This window comes from Copadichromis virginalis, linkage group LG1, assembly GCF_057382275.1.
Source record: "Copadichromis virginalis isolate Kocher_CV1m ecotype Utaka linkage group LG1, C_Virginalis_male_GT1.1, whole genome shotgun sequence".
NCBI classification, from domain to species: Eukaryota; Metazoa; Chordata; class Actinopteri; order Cichliformes; family Cichlidae; genus Copadichromis; species Copadichromis virginalis.
Window position 1 is genome coordinate 12679733 of NC_140618.1, and position 19606 is coordinate 12699338.

Here is a 19606-nt window from a genome sequence, read left to right on the forward strand (position 1 = left end):
GAGTCTAGTTTAAAAAAAATCTCAGCAACAAATGTGTCCCACACAGTATGTTCTGTAAGAAAGGTTTAATCATTTGTGATGTAAGGATCACATTTGTGTGTTTTTAGATGGTGGCAGAGCTGAAGCATCAGAACGGGCTGCTGAAGAAAGAGAAGGACGACTTGAATCGGTTGATTCAGGAACAGAGTCAGCAGATGACAGGTACGCATCACCGCATACATTTAAGTTACATCCAACAGCTCAGTTAATTTCATCTTTGCAAAGTTTGAAACGACTTGTTCTTTATGTTTTACCCCTCAGAGAAAATGACTCGTGCGATAGCAGAGGAGACTCAACAGCTGGAGACCGACCTGAACGAGGAGCGTTCTCGCTACCAGAATCTCCTGAGCGAACACCTTCGCCTCGAGGAGAAATACGACGACCTCAAGGAGGAGATGGCTCTTTCTTCGGTGAGCAACACATTTGCTCATGTACTGCGAGCAATGAGCCACATTTCTACACCTTTGTTTAAATGTTAAGCTTCCAGAAAAGGTGAGAACAGCAGAAATACTGACTCTTCATAGACTCTGTGGAAGGCAGATGCTTGGTAGTGTTCAGTGCCTAACTGCACTTTTAATCTGCAAGCGCAGCAGAGTGAGTGCGAGTCAATACTTGTTCAAATTAAAAGGCTTATTTCCTCTTTTGTCTGCAGAACGTCTCGAAGCCTGGCCACAGGAGAACAGATTCTACCCACAGCAGCAACGAATCAGAGTACACGTACAACTCCGAGTACGCCGAGTTGGAAGATGGTACCCGTGGCCGCGAAGTAAGAAAATTAATTGTGATCTGAAGATGGAGTTTCAACCATTAGGGAAACAAATCATTAAAGTTAAAGTGAAGCATAACCCTAACTGGAACACAAGTTAGGAGATGTTTAATATTAGTGTTTGAAAATGTTATTATAGTTGATGTTTATGTGCTTTAAGCATTTGCATTTCAATACGTTTCATGTGGCACATTCGTAATCGTTCTTCTCACATGCAGGATGTGACACGAGGAATCGACACCTCGCTAACTCTCAAGCTGCAGAAACGTGTCACAGAGCTGGAGCAAGACAAGCAGTTGCTGCGCAACGAACTGGAAAACAGAGAGGAGCAGCTGCAGCGGGCTAGTGCCATGGTACCTTCACCCATTTTCACTGCACTCACTGAAAAACAGATGATCTAAAACCAAAAGTTGAAAGGTCTGTTAACATGCAGTTCAGTCAGATAATGGATATTTGAGATGATATAGAATATAATTAGAGCTTGTTCAGGTTCAGGTCTTCCTCAATACTTATAAAATAAATTTGACGGTTATGGTAAAAAAATACAACTCAGACCAAAATCATCTACATGAATAATTATCACTACAGATTAAAAGTATATAAACGTGTTTTCGTTTCAGGCTCGTGGGGCTGAGCTGGAGTACGAGTCCCTGAAGGTAAGTAACATGACCATAGGTGTCCTAACCTCCACTCACTCCTCTGAATGACATCATCAATGCTTCTTATACAGCAAATGAAAACAAAGTCAAATTTTCTGCTCGTATTTCTGACTGTAACTTCATCTTTCAGCGTCAGGAGCTCGAGTCAGAGAACAAGAAGCTGAAACATGACCTGGAGGAGATGAGGAAAAGTCTGCTCGGTAACGCTGCTACAGGCGCCGGTGCTCCGGGCTCGCCAGCTTACAAGGTGCTCCTGGAACAGCTCAACGCCTCCTGTGAGGAACTGGAGGTCCGCAAGGAGGAGGTGCTAATCCTGCGCTCCCAGCTGGTCAGTCAGAAGGAGGCCATGCACCACAAGGTAGCACGTGATATTCTTTATTTTGTTCACATTCAATTAGAGAAAAACAAACATGTGTTTGGCATGTTGTCATGTTTTACAAGGTCTCATAACTGAGAAGGTGGATGAAATGCTGCTTTTTTTACATCCACCTTCTCATATTTGTGTGTTTTCATCTCTGTCTGCGTTTGTTGTTGTTGTTAGTAAGCAGATAACAAAAAAATGGGTCAACTCTATTGACCCAAAGAATTTTTTTCTAATTTTAAGTTATAACTCTTGTTGTGTTTAAAACTAAAACTTCATTGAGCTTAGGATCGTAAAACGAGTCTTTATTTATTCGACACGTGAACTCTTTTTGGGGGTAAAATCATTGTTCACACTGCGTATTGACAATGCTTCAACCTGTCCATCGTGCCTAACTGCCCCGTCTCCACCTTCTCTCCTCCATTCATGCTTCCCCACAGGATGAGAAGGTACAGTTGAAAAATGGCATCAACCACGAGTATTTGACATGTTTTTTCATGGTCTGTGCTGTGTATGAAACATCCTCAGGCATCTCAGTGAAACACAGAATTACAGCATTTATTCTGGTTTCCATTTACAGCGAGGACGCTATCAGCAATGAAAAACAACATAAAACAACTGCTTTCCTGATTCAGTTGTGTTTTATTGTCTTTTATTCTGCATTAGTTTAACTTTTTGGAATGAAGAGATGCGACTCGCTGCCATTGTCTGCTTTCACACACTCAGTGAAACACATTAAGTCCCGTTCTCTTGAAGCTGTGTGAACATTTGTAACCTAAATTGAAGACTAAAGTAGAAAGGTCAAAGAAGTTACTGATATTTCCGTGTGGAGCAAGTATGACCGGTTATAAAATGTTGTAATACAAAGTTAAGTAAGTGGGTAAGAATCTGAAAATAAGTGAGAAATCCTTTGCTAAAGATAACTGAATCAGTGTAGCTTAATATTGGATAGACCCTCAATGGCCACTTTGTTAGGTACAAAGATGTTTAACTGCTTGTTAATCAAATATCCAACCGACCACATTACAGCAGCTCAGTGCCTTTAGGGGTGTAGACATAGTCAAGACAGCCTGCTTAATTTTAAGCTGATATACACAAATTTACTAGTGAAAATACTTTATACTTTATTTTAATACCTAATAAAGTATAATACTTTATTAATCCCAGAGGAAATTATGTTCAGAAAATTCTGAATTTGGTGCAAAATAACAGGAAAGCATGTACCCATTGTGCCTTGTATCAACAGTTCAGGCTGGTGGTGGTGTGCGAAATATATTCTCTTGACACACTTTAGGCCCTTTAGTACCACTTGAGCATCATTTAAATGTGTGGCCAGTGAATCTGTGATCAGTATAGATGTGCTAAAAAGTAATAGTTTAAGAAGACATAAGTAATAGATTTTAAAATTTCATATTTGGCTACAATTACATGTGTAGAATTAGTGGAGCGTTATATAATATATAAATATTTACCTGAATAGCATGGATATCTGACTGAAGCATAGAGGTTCTGCTTTTAAATGTTAATATGAATTCAGAGTTTAAGCCGCCCTTAACTCTAACTGTTCAATACAACATAATGAGGTGTAAACAGATCTAAATCACTTTAATATCAGATCAAGTTCAGATTTATGAGGAGACTGGGGCTCATCTGACACCAAGCAGTATTTATTTACAAAATTAAGAGAAAGGAAAAGAACAGATAATTAAAAGAAGTAAAATTAAAGAGTCAAGACATAATAGTCATATTTATAATCAGACACTGTCTTCACCTGTGTATTGTACATTTGTCTTGTCCTTTGTCTGTGTGTGTGTGTGTGTGTGTGTGTGTGTGTGTGTGTGTGTTGTACTTCAGTATGAAAGCTCCCTGCAAGTTGAAATTGTGGTTTTTGAATAATATGAGTTTGTCATGAATAGGGATGGGTATTGATAAGATTTTAACGATTCCGATTCCATTTTCGATTCTGTTTAACGATTCGATTCTCTTATCGATTCTTATTTTTAAAAAAGGAGAACACTAAGGTCGATTAGCTTAGAACTTTGTTTTATATCTTCTCTTTGAACAAGGTAGAAATTTAGGAGTAACATGGCCTTACAAACCCAACAGTGAGATCTTAAGAGATCCAGCCTACGGCTCTTCAATGGAGTGTCACAGGGTCCCCAGGAAAAAAAATTGTAAATGTAAAATAATAAAATAAATATTCTCCTGTAGCAATAACAAAGTGTAACATAAATTATTCTGTAGCAATTACACAAGAATATCCAGTAATGTCCCTGCCTACAATTAAACACATTCACTTACCAAAGTGAAATCGAGGGCATCTGCTGTGGCAGCCTTTTACCACAAACTGAGTCACTGCTCGGTGACATTCGTCTATCCTGGCCTGAAAGGAGACGCTACCGGTAGACTGCAGTGAGAACTGCCAGCATCTGAGGCAGCCAGACTCTGTCTGTCTCTCTCATCATGGTCACCTAAATGCACAGTAATGGCAGGTTTTGTAATAAGGCAGATCGCGCTAACATAATATGCACTGTTAGTTGATTATTTACCTGCCGCATTAACGGGAGAGGACGTGCAAACGTTACCGCTGCTGCTGGGTTGAGATTCACGAGTCCGGAGCGGATTTAAAAACACGACATTCATTTAAGGTCATCGCGTGTTTTGTGAGCAAATGCTTTTGCATATTCGTAGTGTTTCCTCCCTTAAATTAAATATCTACTTTGCAAGTATTGCAAGTTGCCCTGTTGTCATCCGTTCTCGTAAAGTATAACCAAACTTTTGAGCATGTGAACCGCTTAGGCGCCGTGTTCCCTGCCAGGTAAATGACGCTCCGCAACGTGGTGACGTCATTCGGGGCGACTGGAATCGATAAGGGAATCGTTTGCAAAAATGGCAAACAATTCCAAGGAATTGAAACAGTGGGAACCGGTTCTCAACAAGAACCGGGTTTCGATACCCATCCCTAGTCATGAATACTTGAACAAAATTGATTGAAGGTTGTTTCAGATGGTTTAAAAAAAAAAAAAAAGGCGATAACCGCAGTACTGTAGATGCAAATATTATATGTATCAGATATACATATATTCTGGCTACCAGTGTCTCATTAGGTGAATGGTTCTTAGTCATGTATCCCAAAAAACATCAAAACTTTTGATCACAAGTGACAAGTATTGTTTCTCTATTGTCTCTTTGCTTATTTCCAGGAGACCATGACGGAGCCTTCAGTGTATAAAGATGACGTGTCCAAACTGAAGGACGACGAAGTCAAGCAAGCTTACGTAGGCCTCAAAGACACCAACAGGTACTTTCTTACAGCCACTTCTCTTCCTCACCTCCATGTCTTTACTCATTGTCCTCCACTGGCTCACATCAACCTTTGTATGCTCTAGTGCCATTATGATACCGTGTATGTGTGAGCGCTGTGTGTGTGAATCCCTGTTTGTCCTGTCAGATCTCCTAGGTTCATGCGTCAGCAGCTGGAAGTCAGTGATCTCCTGAGTAGGCTGAGGTAACCGATGAGACGTGGCCGATGCATCGTGGAGCAGAGCATGCATGGCCACACTGTCGCTGAAATACTGGGTTATAAATGACATGTTACTGCAGCTGATTTCAGTCTGTAGTGCTGATGAAAGCTTGAGCAGCAGAGCGTAACATTTTTTTGGCCCTAAAAGCATGATGAATAACGCGCCTATTTTCATTATCACAGCGTCAAATAATGCCGCCGGCGTGTCTTACCCAACTCATCGTTAGTTTTTCCTAAAACTAATGTGTTCAGTGTCTAAACCAAATCTTCCAGTAAAACTGAAAGGGAAAGATGAAGGAGAAAAGAAAAGTTCACATCATTTTGGTATATTGTGGGCCTGATCTGTAATTTCGTCTTACTGATTGGAAACTAGCTGACTGATTAGGTTCAGTGTTATTTATTTGTGAAGTGTGCCGATTGGATTTGAAAAATATGACGGATAGAAAAATGTTACAGAAATAATTGAACAAAAAAAATCCTTTAATCGATTAAAAATAGTTCCAAAAAAATGTGTGAAATTGAACATTTGAACTTCCTTCTGAGACTCAAAACATTTTGAAAATACTGAAAAAAAAATGGATGGATGTTAATTTTATATTGATTTTTTTTGTTTTGAACTTGTTTGAAAAATATAATACTGCTGCATCTGTCTGCCCTTTAGAGTAATAAATAAACAACTAAAGCTCATGAAGACATTTTCATTACGATGAACTATGTTTAGGATGAAAGAACTTTATTAGGATAAACTAATCTAGTCCCCTAATTTTCTGTCTTTAATACTATATGCATATGACTGACTTCTAACGTTTAAAAAAAGAAAGTGAAAAAAGGTTTTAAAAAGTGAAGTAGGACGTGAAGACATTTTCTGGATGATTAACCCTTCAGCTTCCTAAAGCAGGTCTTTGTAACTTCTTGTACATAATGGTGGACAGACGGCAAAAACGGCATATTTGAGGTGCAGGAGTGAGAACACGCTGCAAAATAAAGTATTAGATTCTGTTTTGGCCTAACAGAAAGAGGACGTTGTGTATATGTAGCTGTACTTACTGACATCAAGAATATTTATGTGGCTCATGAGGGAAGTGAGAAAATGGTTTGCATGGGTCAAGAGTTCTGTAACTTTAGTGGCTCTACAGTTGTTGTGACTTTATCTCTGTATTCACGGTGCTGTAGTTACTGCAGGACCTGCTTCACTTAACAGCATGAAAGCAGCGAGGGAGATGGCTTTGAGTTTCGGTTTGACTTTTACGCCCAAAGTGACTAACCGTGCCACAGTTTAGATCCCGATGTAGAGCTTCAGCCTCAGCTTTATAGAAGGAGTTTGGCATGAATGGTGCATGAAATGATTCATTTATGTTTTAATTGTTTTCATTATTACGCTAAAACAGCGATGCACAGCGTACTTGTAAGGAAGCGTGCATTTACACACAACCACAGACTGTATATAAAGGAGGGAGGCAGCAAGGAAGGAGATGCAGAAGAGGTTTGCAAACATTTGACTGCTGATTGCAAAAAAGTTACTGTAGAGAGAAATCTATTGGGAAATGGCCACATGAGCACCCTTCTGATGTTTTTTGGGGTTTTTTGTCTCAACACTTGATTCAAGTCTTATTATTATTCAGACCTCATATGCTGCACATGTTGTATCACTGTGATTTCCCCACTCCACTCTCCAAAAAAACAAATTAATTTACACAATACATTGCACGAAAAAAATACCTGATGTAGCAAATATGACAAAAATTAAAGCTCATGTTTGCAAATTAATATTTAATTTATAATCTTTTTAAAAATTTTGTCACAAAGTTCAACACAGAATTTTCCATTTTCAAAAAATGTAAATTTTCTGGTAATTATTATTTAATGGTTCAGGCTTTAAAGAGTTAATTAGATTTGACCCCTGCTCATCCAATTTCAAAACACGAAGATAGTAAAGTCCAAAACACGTCACAGCAGGGCTTCCATCTTTTATATACAGTCTGTGTGCACAACTAAAATGGAAAAGGGTAAAATGTTACAATCTCTGTATTTTAAAATGTTAAGTCAATTTACTTTTCCTCATAATAATTTTACTGGCTTCAGAACAGTGCAGACATTAGGCCTCATTCACAAATCTGCGCGTGAACATTTCAAACGTTTCGTGCAGAAATCCCAAATTCATCCATATTTTTTTTCCCTGAAAGCTGGTTTACAGCAGCTTCAGACTATCATGAGGGCCTTTCTGTCTCACACATTTTTGCCGAAAGCGTAGCATATTAAGGTGGCTTTATTAAAAAATAAATAATCCAAGCATATTTGGCACAATTAATTTAATAGAGATCATCCTAATTGACAGTTAACATCGCCTCTTTACTAAATGCTACTTCGGCATAATAAATGGCTTTGGGTGATGGATCAGGTGGTGCTCGTCCTTCACCGTTGCCTCCTTTTTCTTCTGGTCTGTTTCCAAGTTTTCACAGCAGCTCTGATGTCGAAACTTTTGCCCGTGTCACCTTTCGCTCCAAGTCTCTGGAGACACAATATTTACTGCCTCGGCTATTGCAGTCCAAGCTTTTCGCTCCTAAGGAAACACTTCAGAAAAGTGTGCCTTCTCTGGCTTCTACCTCAAAGCTCTCACTCCCTTTACTTTTTTGTTTTGTTTTTTTAGCAACCGTGCTTCCCTTTTCACTCTCGACTTCATAGAGAAACGGAGTATGACAGTTTCTAGACGGCAAAAAACAGCCACATGCCATTCAATATAGAATGATTTGGATTTGCACACGGAGGCGGCGGGAGCTAAATTTGAAAGTAATCTTGCAAGTTTAAACATTACTGTGCACAGTAACACGTGCACATTTTATTGAATGAGGCCAAATGTTTGACAGCTGATAAGATCAATGAGATCAGATTATAAATATCTACAGCGACAATGTTGTTTTACAGTAGAGCTTCCCTAAAAGTTCAACTTTGTATCGCTGCATTCATCCCTCTGTTTATGTCCCATTTCTTGACCTTTTCTGTTCCCACTGACTACAAAGTTCGGTCACTGGATCACTCAGTAAATGCAAGAACAAACTCATTCACTCACACACATATAAAATACTGCTAATTCACATCAGTAGATTTATACCACTGTTACCTGCAGTGGTTGAATAAATGATTAAAGTGGACTTTTTCTTTATTTTCTGTTGTGCACATACTGTTACAGTAATGAGGTCTGCATATGTCCATCTCATCTCTGTCAACCATAATCTCAGGTTTGACACTAAAGGCTCTGTTCCAGATGTTCCTTTGTCTTTTTTACTCTTTGTGATCCCTGTGAAAGTAGTTATCTCTAATTTGGTCATTTCAGGCAGAGAAGCGCCACCTGCTGTTCTAACCTTGTTAATGAGGCGGCAAGATTGATGCAGCTGTTGTAAAAGACAGAAGGGGTTAGAAACGAGCGGAATAGGTGCACTTTAATGTATTACTGAAATGCATTGAGTCAGAAATAGGACTTCACACATCATCAGTACATCAGGTTTTCTTCCTTTAACTTTATGCAATCACACAAATTAGTATTATTGTTATTTTGTGTTGAAGACCAGATGCAGGATGTTATCACACCTCAGATAAATATTCTTGCTCATGTGGTCCCGCTCACCCGATCACGTTTCTTTGTGCCATTGTAATGTTCATGTTGCTTTGTGTTGTGTGTCGGTCAGATCTGCTGCTCCAGACTTACGTAAGCTGAATGAGGACGGAGAGCTGTGGCTGGTTAATCAGGGCTTGAAGGAGACCATCAGGTTTAACAGTGTTTTTGAGCATGACACGTTTGCCTTTTTTCACGGGAAAGGATGTGACCCGTTGGTTTTCTTCGCTCACGTTTCTCTCTCACACTTCATTTCTCTCACATCAGTCTGTTTATTTTGACTGCCTTCTGATTATTTGTCTTCCTTATTGTTTCTGCCACACACTTCGCAGGGTGCTATAATGTAAAACTTTCTTTAGGTGTTGTGTAATGTACAGTCACTGATGCAAAGCTTTGGTTTGAGTTTCTAGATTTATTTCTGACAGTGAAGCAGGATGTGTCTTCGTACTGTACTAACCATGTTTTATGCAGCTATGAAAGCTTGTTAAATGTCAGTTGACCTTGGAATTTTTCTTCCTTTTATGCTGTGATGCCTTCGGCTTGTGAAGTTAGATGGGCTGAAATTTTTATCCACTCAAGTGTTTCCTCAATAACTGCTTACTATCGTTAAAAAGCTGTGAAAAAACTCTTAAGTGTTGTTCACAGACATTGACTGAGGTTAATCACTTTCTGCATGCTTTTTATTTTTTACAGTGTTTGCCTTTAAATCTTGAGAGGTCTGGTAGTGTCATGGAGCAGTTATTTTTCTCTGAGGGGGTTGCACTGTGATGTGTGTGCGTGCAGTACTTTAAATACATAATAAAGAGTTCAAACACATCCAGAGGAATATTTTAACAAGTTTTAGAAATAAAACCCAGACTACTATAACCTTAAAAACGGTTTAGGATCAGTGACAAACAGGCGGCTGCACACGAGTTCAATCCCCACCACAGCCGATAGCCCCATATTCCCAAAGCACAGGACACCTCGAGGAATGTGGGCGAATGTCTTCTCCAACCAGTCAACACATGTAGACTGGTTGGACAAACTCTCAAGAAGAAATATCTGCTAATCATCTTCGTACAGATGTATTATAAAATGATTTATGCATGCAGAAAAACAATTGGATCATAAAAACTAGTAAAAGAATAGAAGTCATTGTATAAACTATAGTACATAAAATGACTGATCCCTAAAAGGCATCAGCAAGAAAGGATTGCATCAGAGAAATTGATGGAAAAACAGAAAAACAATGTCTATCCACCAAGAAAGGCAGTCAAAGTTCTTTTTTAATAAAGCGTATGAAGTGCTCCTGTTGTACTAACTGCTACTGTAGTTTTCATAAAAAGATAGAAATACTGCATGTTGGTTGTTGAATGAAAACTGAACCTCTGTCAGCTCTACCTGCTCCGTTCCTGAGCCTGATCTCTGAGTACTGATTTGGCTCGGTTCAGTTTTCCTCAGAGAAACTTTTACTCTGAAGAGAGGAGGAGAATGAATGAGCGTTGTTCAGAAAGGCCGGACTCTGGGCTGCTGGTAGTGTCTGCACAGCATGCTGCTGCTGTCCTCAATCACCACTTTCTGGTGGAAACTACAGCTTCTCTTTCCCTTCTGCACTGGGCGTCTCACTGCCTTTCTCCCCCTCACAGTATGATGCTGATTTCTGTCTCTTTCTCTCTTACCTCTCTCAGGCTACTGGAGCACCAGCTGCAGACTCAGCGGAGGACTTATGATAATGAGGTGGAGTCGTTGCGCAGCGAGCTGCAGAACGTCAAGGAGGAGAACAACCGGCAGCAGCAGCTCTTAGCCCAGAATCTGCAGCTGCCTCCAGAGGCCAGAATCGAAGCCAGTCTGCAACACGAGATCACCCGGCTCACCAACGAGAACCTGGTACGCTGCAGCTTCCACACATAGATACGGGGAGGAGCTAAACTTTGTCTCACAAATTCAGCATAATTTTTAAATGATAAAAATAAAAACAACACACTTATACACACACCTAAGAATGGATTTTAGGTGTGTGTATACACAAACTTTTCTTGATATATATCCATATAACTACTGACAGCTACAGACAATTTGTATATCTTACACTCATATTAAATCTGCAATCACATTATTTATTATTAACAGGCCAAAAACCCACAGAATAATTTTAATTTGCTGTAAGTACATTACCACACACCACTGAGAAAAGGTCACACCCCCAACCAACGCTTCTGAAATAATCATTCCACCCCACGGTTTGAGAAAACTGGGACTACGAAGACTTTGGGGGACGGTCAACAGTGTGGATATTACACTATCCGTAAAGATGGCCACAGCTCATTTGACTAATACGTTACATCACTAATAATAAGACCACGGCTAAAAACTCTTCCAGTGGTAGAAATGTGAATAACAGCATTTCGACTGTGTGATTTGAGTCACTTTCATGGCCATACATACACAAACTAAACCAGCCGCTACAGAGCTGCGTCCCACACGCTCATTTGTGTGGATGGTGTCACCTGACAGGAACTCATGGCAGACGACCCCACGGCATCCCGAGAGGCTCGAGTCGTCATTTTACGGCGGATGGTTGTATGTAGAGACCGCGTGTGTGTTTGCCTGCATGTTTGCACGTTTCTGACTAACTGAGATTGTTCTGAATGAAATGCTGCAGGGTGTCGCTCTAATTCTCTGCAACAGTGTCTTGTAACTCACAGCGGAGCAGCACTGCGCCTTCTTCTTTTTCCTAACAGCCAAAAAATCCTGCAATCTTCCTCTGAAAAAAACCCCAAAACAAAAACCAGTACGGCAGCACTAATGTTGATTTATAAATCACACCAAGGAAGTTTTTAAATTCTTTTCTCTTCATCTTCTAACCTTTTGATTTCCGTGTTTGAGCTGATGTCCACTGCAAAGCCACTAACAGAAGAGTAGGATTCCTCCTTGTAGCCACTGGAGGGCGACATTGCAAAGCGGTCTGTGTCTGATGATGCTGTCTGTTAGTCCTCACTGTTCTCTCCTCTGTGTCCCTCGCTGTGTTTTTAGGATCTAATGGAGCAGCTAGAGAAGCAGGACAGAACAATCCGAAAGCTCAAGAAGCAGCTGAAAGTTTACTCCAAGAGGATTGGAGAGATGGGAGGTAAAGCGAGAAAAACCGAAGCCTGAAAATCTCTATTCATATATGCTCGTTTCCACCACATGTCAGCTGACTGTCACATGCCATGCTTCTTCCAGCCGGTCAAACCGAAGGCCAGACATCTCCGGGACAGATGGTGGATGAGCCGATCCACCCTGTCAACATTCCTCGCAGGGAGAAAGACTTCCAGGGAATGCTAGAGTACAAGAAGGAGGATGAAATGAAACTGGTTAAGAACCTCATCCTGGGTAAGAATTTAGAATTAATGATATAGTCCACTATCTAAAGCATTAAAGTAGATGGAAAGGAGTCCTGAAATTACTGAAACTCCCTGGAAACTGAAGCCTCAATTCACGGTTTGCACAAAATAAAATCTACAAATAAACTCACCCCTCCTCCATCTCTCCAGAACTAAAACCTCGTGGTGTAGCAGTGAATCTGATCCCAGGTCTGCCAGCCTACATCCTGTTCATGTGTCTGAGACATGCAGACTACGTCAACGATGACCAGAAGGTCCGCACTCTGCTCACGTCAACCATCAACAGCATTAAAAAGATCTTAAAGGTACGTATGCTTTTAATATTTGAATGAAGTTCACATTTTGCGTTTCCAGCTCCTTTGTTCTTAAATTACATTTTTGGATGTTTTTTTGCGTTAGATAACTAAAAAAGGTTCTGCAGTGAACACAAACTTCTGCTGATGTTTTCTTCTTCATCAGAAACGAGGAGATGATTTTGAGACCGTCTCTTTCTGGCTGGCCAACACCTGCCGCTTCCTGCACTGTTTGAAACAGTACAGCGGAGACGAAGTGAGGCCAACAACAATACACAAAACACAGAAAATGTCCCATTCCAGTACATACAAGGTTTTTCTAGTCAGTTCAATAAGACATCTGGTATCACTGTATTTAGATATTCGGGAAAGAAGGAATCTCTTTTATTATCTTGCTGTTACAGTCCTTTATATACTAATCTGTTAAAAATGACCAAAAGGACAAAAAATATAAAGCTTGACGTAACAAGCTGTTGTTTTGATTGTTTGTTTGTTTTTTGTATTGACCGACTGTGTCGTGGATTAATATTGACATCGTTCACCTTCTCTGACACATTGTTTTCTGTGCTTGTCTCAGCAATTCATGAAACACAACACGTCGAGGCAGAACGAGCACTGTCTGTCCAACTTCGACCTCGCAGAGTACAGACAAGTGATCAGCGACCTGGCCATCCAGATCTACCAGCAGCTGATCAAATGCATGGAGAACATCCTCCAGCCCATGATAGGTTTGTCCCTGTACATGTGATGTGTGTGTGTCACTTGATAAGTAATTTCCTGCTCCTTTGGTTCTTTTATGCAAACAAGCTTTAAGACACCTTTGACAGTTCAATATGGTCCAAAGTACTCACTGTATCTGCTCTTACTGATGTTACAGTTGCGCATCCATGAAAAAGAGGATTTACGAGGTGCAGTTAGGAGTTAGCCATAACTGTAAGCTATCAAAATAAAGAAAAAATGCTAAATTCTAGCTGAGGAATTTCTGAAATAAATCCATGTGATACTATAATTTTACTGCTATAAATGTAATTATAGACGAGGATTTAAAAATAGTAAGATTTTAGATGGTTGGTGAAGTTAGGAAGTTGCCATAAAATGTTCAGGCACCCACAGCTAGCTACAGAGATGTAGTTGGGCTGACATATAGTTTTCACAAGACTCGATGCAAAAGAAGTAAGTACATGCTGAGAGGGTTGAACTTATAATCAGGGTCGGTTGGTCATCATTTAACAAGCGGGTAGAGCACATGTACTTATACACCTCCTGTGTGCGTGTGTTTCCTCAGTCTCTGGCATGTTGGAGCACGAGACCATTCAGGGCGTGTCGGGAGTTAAGCCCACGGGTCTGCGTAAACGGACGTCAAGCATTGCCGACGAGGGCACCTACACCCTGGACTCCATCCTGCGTCAGCTCAGCGCCTTCCACTCCACCATGTGCCAGCACGGCACCGACCCTGAGCTCATCAAGCAGGTGGTGAAGCAGCAGTTTTACATCATCGGCGCTGTCACACTCAACAACCTGCTGCTACGCAAAGACATGTGCTCCTGGAGCAAAGGCATGCAGATCAGGTATGAGGTGTCGCTGCTCAGAGAAGATCTCCAGAGTGAGGCCGGATGCGTTATCTCATCATGCGTGTTTGCAGGTACAATGTGAGTCAGCTGGAGGAGTGGCTCAGAGACAAAGGTCTGATGACCTGCGGAGCCAAAGAGACGCTGGAGCCTCTGATCCAGGCCGCTCAGCTGCTGCAGGTGAAGAAGAAGACTGACGAGGATGCAGAGGCCATCTGCTCCATGTGCCACGCTCTCACCACTGCTCAGGTAAAATATTTTTAAAATTATTATCAGCTAAAGCTTCAGCTAAAACCTTTCTCTTTCTGTGTTTTTAACTTTTCTGTCTTATGTCTTTCAGATCGTAAAAGTCCTGAACCTCTACACCCCCGTCAACGAGTTTGAGGAGAGAGTGTCAGTCGCATTCATACGAACCATACAGGTAATTTCTTTTTTGGCTAAATCAAGTCTATACTGCTTTATCTTCAGTGTTTTGGGGTTATTTTTTTTCTGGTTCCAGGCAAGCTGCAGCTGAGTGAGGCTGGCTCTGCCCGGGTTATCTTCCTGTTAAAAGGAAGTTCTTCCTCAAAGCGGTCACTCGTAGAAAACTGTCTGATTGTTTGGGTTTTGTCACTAATATTGTGAGGTCTTTGAGACACCTGTTGTTGTTAACTAGTGCATGTACCGTAAAGGCAATGAATGTGTGCTGCTTTGAAAAACATCAGCATTTTTCTGGCGTTTCTGGGCATCTGATAAACAGAAACTTCTGTTCTGCTTGAGTAACTGAAACGCCAAGCAACACAGCTGCAGAGATGAATGCATCCAGTGTCAGCGTGCATGTTAAGGTCAGCATTGGATGGGGATGGCTTTTATATTCAGTTTCCTTTGTGCTAATATATGTCATGTGAGAGAAATATGTCAGAAGTAACGTCAAGTTAAAACTACATTCGCAACAATGCTGGTGAGGAAGAGAATGATATGTAGCTACAGCTCCAAAACCACAACTGCTAGCTTTGGCTTTGCCTAAAGCCGTCGCTCTGATGGAAATGAATGCGCTTGTTTATGTGGTGGAGGGGGTGCTGCCAAGATCGACTCACTGTGAAGTGAAGTAAAGTCGATGTACAGTAGCTGGATAGATAATTGCAAAGACGGTGTTTATATAATTTATTTTTAAAGTAACAGGTTACTTTTTAGTGGTAGCTATCTTGTAATAAGAGAGCTGTAAATTTGATAACAAGTACAGTTCCCTGACACTTCCCATAGGCACTATGTTGAGCTCAAGGGTCCTCTCAGATCTGAGTCACTGCACTGATCGGTATTTACGAACTAAAGTTCATGCAATCGATTCTGCACCAAGATAACTTTTCTTACTTGTCGAGTCTTCAAACAGACTGGCTTAATATATTTTCTGTCTAATACCTTTTTTCTTTTTTTTTTTAATGCACATGAACTTTTTCCATCATCTCTCTCTCCAGACTCGCTTGCGGGACCGCTGTGAGAGTCCCCAGCTGTTGATGGACACGAAGATGATCTATCCCGTCACCTTCCCGTTTAACCCTTCTTGCCTCGCACTGGAAACCATCCAGATCCCCAGCTCGCTTAACTTGGCCTTCCTCACCCGTGTCTAATGCGAGCCCACCAGAGCACTCTGAGCCCTGCGGCGAATTTGTCTTAGTGGCCACAGTCGGATTTGCAAGTCACCGTCTCCCCGAAAAATTTAAAACACCACAAACACTCGCAAATTTCACTCACGTTAACACGATTTGAAGTCATGTTTAAATAAACGGGTGAAAGGGTTCAGCAGTTTCTCTAGTTTAAACTCAGACATGCACGCACATACATGAAAAATGCAGACACGTCACATCTGTAAAGTACTTTCAACCGAACGTACAGACGCACACTCGCCTTCTCTCTTTCACGAACGCACAGATACGCACACATGTGGTTATTTCCGCTGGTTTAAATCTGGCCGTAAGCCCTGAGCATCATCCGCTGCTTGTACAAAACGCCCGCCTCTTAGAGAAGCCACAGGACCAGATCAATGCCTCCAGTACTCGCCATCGATCCTTCATCTGCGTTTCCAGTAATCGTTAAGATAGTTGTTGTTGTTGTTGTTGTTATTGTCTCGATACACGAGAGCAGGCCCACCAGGTGGAGCTGAAGCCTCAAAACAAGTTATGATTTGTCAGTCTAGCAGTCCGCCCCCATGTTGGGTAAATTCTGAGCTCCTGTGTGAGGGCAGCTGAATGATGAGGTGAAAAAGTCAGCGCTCTCTCCACCCCGTGTCGAGGTGACCACTGAGCAGATTTCACTTTGTACGTTTTATTCTCTGAACACGTCAAGCCAAGACAAAATTCATCATCTGTACTATATTATTTATACATAAATAAATATCTATATAAATATGAATAATATATATCCTGTATTTTATTTATTGCACTTATAGCTACATCCCTTTTTAAGATTAGAAGCTTCCCCCTTGCAGCGAATGTGTCCGAAGTGAAGGATGGGACTACTCTTTCCCACGGCAAACAGCTTCTTAGAGACAGTTTTAGTTGCTTCCTTGGCTATTATGTCAATATCAGGTAAATATGTAGTATCTTTAATGAGTGCCGGCACAGATAATTATTTGTTAGGTCGCGTCTTAAACCTTGAGATATTTTTTTTTGTCATGTTTAGCCTGCATGTCTGGCAGATGAAGTGTAGCACAGGTTTTATAGGCGAGGACAGATTGAGAAGGTTTAAGGTTCAAACTCTGCAAAGGGTTTAACCTGCGACAGTCTGCACCGTTTACAGCTGTGACCAAAGCCGAGCGTCACAGGAAACACTGATATGAACACATACTGTATGAGTACCAACCTTACACTCTGCTTACTGTTTTTTTTTTCTTGTCTTCTGGCTCAGAGCCATAAAAATGTTTTACTGTTGTCATTGTGTGATTATTTACTTTGTTCAGTATTGTTATTTTCTTAAGATAATCTAAAGCCATGTATTACTGAGCAGAATAGATGCAAAAGGCTGCAAAAATCTGTTGAGCTTTACATTCCCTCTGCTGCATCCTCTCACAAACACAGCTCTGTTCGACTCCTCTTACATCTCCTACCCGTCCACCTTCACTCAGCATGTCCCAACGTGGACTTTTATTACCAGAAAAACAGAATGTGTTCATTTATTCCTCTTCTCAGTTTCACAGCTGGGTTAAGGGTGACAAAGAAGTTTTGTTTTTTGTCATTTTGTTGTTGGTGCACATGTTCTTTCAGCTCAGATTGTTTGCTTGCATGCACTGCTACTCCTGCTGCCCCCACTTAAACTGCATGGGTTTGGCAAAATCCAAGTGCATGCTTTTGATTTTAAAGAAGAGAAACCCAGGCACAGGTGAAGTGTCGGACGAGTGTCTGGTAATCTGCCCATGTTGGGATTGAAGTAGTTTTCACACATGCATCTGCTGGATTTGTGAGAAGAGTTGCATGAGATATTTAATATATTTAACCTGCCAGCTCACGTTAAAAAAAGGAGCTAAATGGGTGTATCATGTCCAACCTCCTACATTACCCAGGTGGCATCCTCACCTAAACAAAATCCCCTTTTCCCACTTACGTGGGCAGCAGTACTGGAACCAGTGCTGATGTGAAAACAGTTCCGAGAATAAGCTCACATTTCAGCAGGTGTGAGAAACCGTTATTATGCAGTGTTACCAGCAGATTTTGGGTCATTTCCATGTGAAGAAATCAGGCCAGTCATTGGTCAGTTTCTTGTGATAGCCCCTCCTATATTCACTGACATCACTGGTTGGGGTTGGGCACAAGTGCTTTTTGAGAAAATGTATAAAACCAGTTTAGACTGGGCACAGTGGAAAAGAAGTAAAAGGATGCAGTGACCCGATTCACCAGCCATTATTCAGAGTTTGTGTGTGAAAACAGCTTTTCCTTTGTTCGCTGCCTCGTCTTTTGGCACTTCTAGTTTACTTCTTGTTGTACCGTTAGTATTAGGCTGCCTCTCGCCTTGATGTGAACCTTATTTTGCGCGGTGACCTTACCCTTTCAAAAAACACATTTCACTTTGATGGAATATTTTCTCCTTACACACATGAACTGGATTCTGCAGTTTTGATTTAAATTTTTCAAACCTTTTCAAGGATGTAAAATTTACATTCAGAGGGGGGGGAAAAACTATCAAGGTGACGTACGAATGCCAAACTCTAATTTTAAGTGGAGTAATTATGTAAAGCTATTTTGTGTTGCACTTTCCTGGGACCATGTTTTTGTTATATTGGTTGGATTTGTAGTTGGTTTAGTGTATGTTGTGTGCAAAGAGAACATATCTTGTAGTCGTAAGAAAGATGGTTACTGAAGGAGTTAATCAATTATATGAATGTTTAAAAACGTTGAAGTGTATCATGATTTTTAGCTGCACATTGTAGACCAAGCCTTATCTGAATCACTTGCTATCTGAATGACTTACACACATGATCAACGAACATTATGGCATTGTTTTGTTCTGTCAGTGCAGTATTTTTTTTTTTCTTTCACTGTAAAATGAATAGAAATGTGTTTTTTATTTTGATTGCGTGTCATTCGGTCCTGCAGTTGGTGTCACAGACATCAAAATGAACTTTTTTTCAACACTGCAGAGGAAATCTGATAAACGATAGATGGGTATGGACTGTAAAAAGAAATCCATCAAACTTCCCCGTTCTTTTCACACAAGTGCAGCCTGTTGACCTTCCTCTAGGTAATGTCCTGACTGACTAACATCTCTTTGTTAACATTATAAGTTGATGTGTGGCACAGGTGTCAGAGATGAAGCTCAGAGTCAGAGGACACTGCAAAGGATTAGCTAGTTTCAGAGTAAAAACAAAAAGCATCTTCATTCATTCAGTGGTTCGTGTTACTTTCTTAGTTGAGCAGAGCTGCTGCAGCATCTTGTTCCCCTGGGCTTCTCTTGGGCTCTCAAACAGGAGAAATATGTCATTCATTCACTCTGCATTTCCATACTAAAGAGAGAATCGGCTGTATGATATGACTCAGACATTATAAATTACCATTGTTCTCATCAGCACTAGCATAAATTGTGCCGTTTTAAAGAAATGTTCAAAACTAACTTAAAAAGAGATACATCCCCTCCCCAGCTCTTGAGGTACTGGTGTGAACATGCTGAAGCCGGTACCAGATGTTTCCTCTCCGATCCCATGTGTACATTTGGAAAAACTGGACTGTTTGTAGTTTCTGGTAGCTGTGCTTAGTGAATGTGTTCACTGTTAAGAAACTTGGAATAAATTGTCAAATCTGTAAAAGTAAAATAAAAGAATTCCGCACTGTTTGGGTTTCCGTGTTTCTTATTTTTGAGAGTTTTGGGTTGTTTTAGGAAAACGTAATCATGAAACAAAATAAGATGTGGAATTTTTGTTTTTTCTTTTGGGGGGTGAAGCAGTCTGATTTCTGAG

General features: G+C 40.7%; 1 protein-coding gene across 2 annotated transcripts in view; it reads left to right on the forward strand.

Annotated features, from left to right (window-relative positions):
* Nucleotides 1-19480, forward strand: part of myo5aa (myosin VAa) — a 67388-nt gene extending 47908 nt beyond the window's left edge. Inside the window, exons 23-42 of one of the 2 annotated variants that reach the window (XM_085451126.1) lie at nt 108-201; nt 301-449; nt 692-805; nt 1024-1158; nt 1426-1461; nt 1595-1822; nt 5029-5126; nt 5277-5333; nt 9032-9112; nt 10629-10827; nt 11455-11520; nt 11974-12067; nt 12163-12312; nt 12474-12628; nt 12783-12872; nt 13194-13344; nt 13902-14184; nt 14259-14433; nt 14525-14605; nt 15639-19480. In XM_085451126.1, the coding sequence (XP_085307252.1) occupies nt 108-201; nt 301-449; nt 692-805; nt 1024-1158; nt 1426-1461; nt 1595-1822; nt 5029-5126; nt 5277-5333; nt 9032-9112; nt 10629-10827; nt 11455-11520; nt 11974-12067; nt 12163-12312; nt 12474-12628; nt 12783-12872; nt 13194-13344; nt 13902-14184; nt 14259-14433; nt 14525-14605; nt 15639-15791 (2589 nt within the window). In that variant the 3' untranslated portion in view covers nt 15792-19480. The remainder of the gene's footprint in view (nt 1-107; nt 202-300; nt 450-691; nt 806-1023; nt 1159-1425; nt 1462-1594; nt 1823-5028; nt 5127-5276; nt 5334-9031; nt 9113-10628; nt 10828-11454; nt 11521-11973; nt 12068-12162; nt 12313-12473; nt 12629-12782; nt 12873-13193; nt 13345-13901; nt 14185-14258; nt 14434-14524; nt 14606-15638) is intronic. The other variant, XM_085451131.1, reaches the window with a different exon arrangement.
* The last annotated feature ends 126 nt before the right edge of the window (nt 19481-19606 follow it).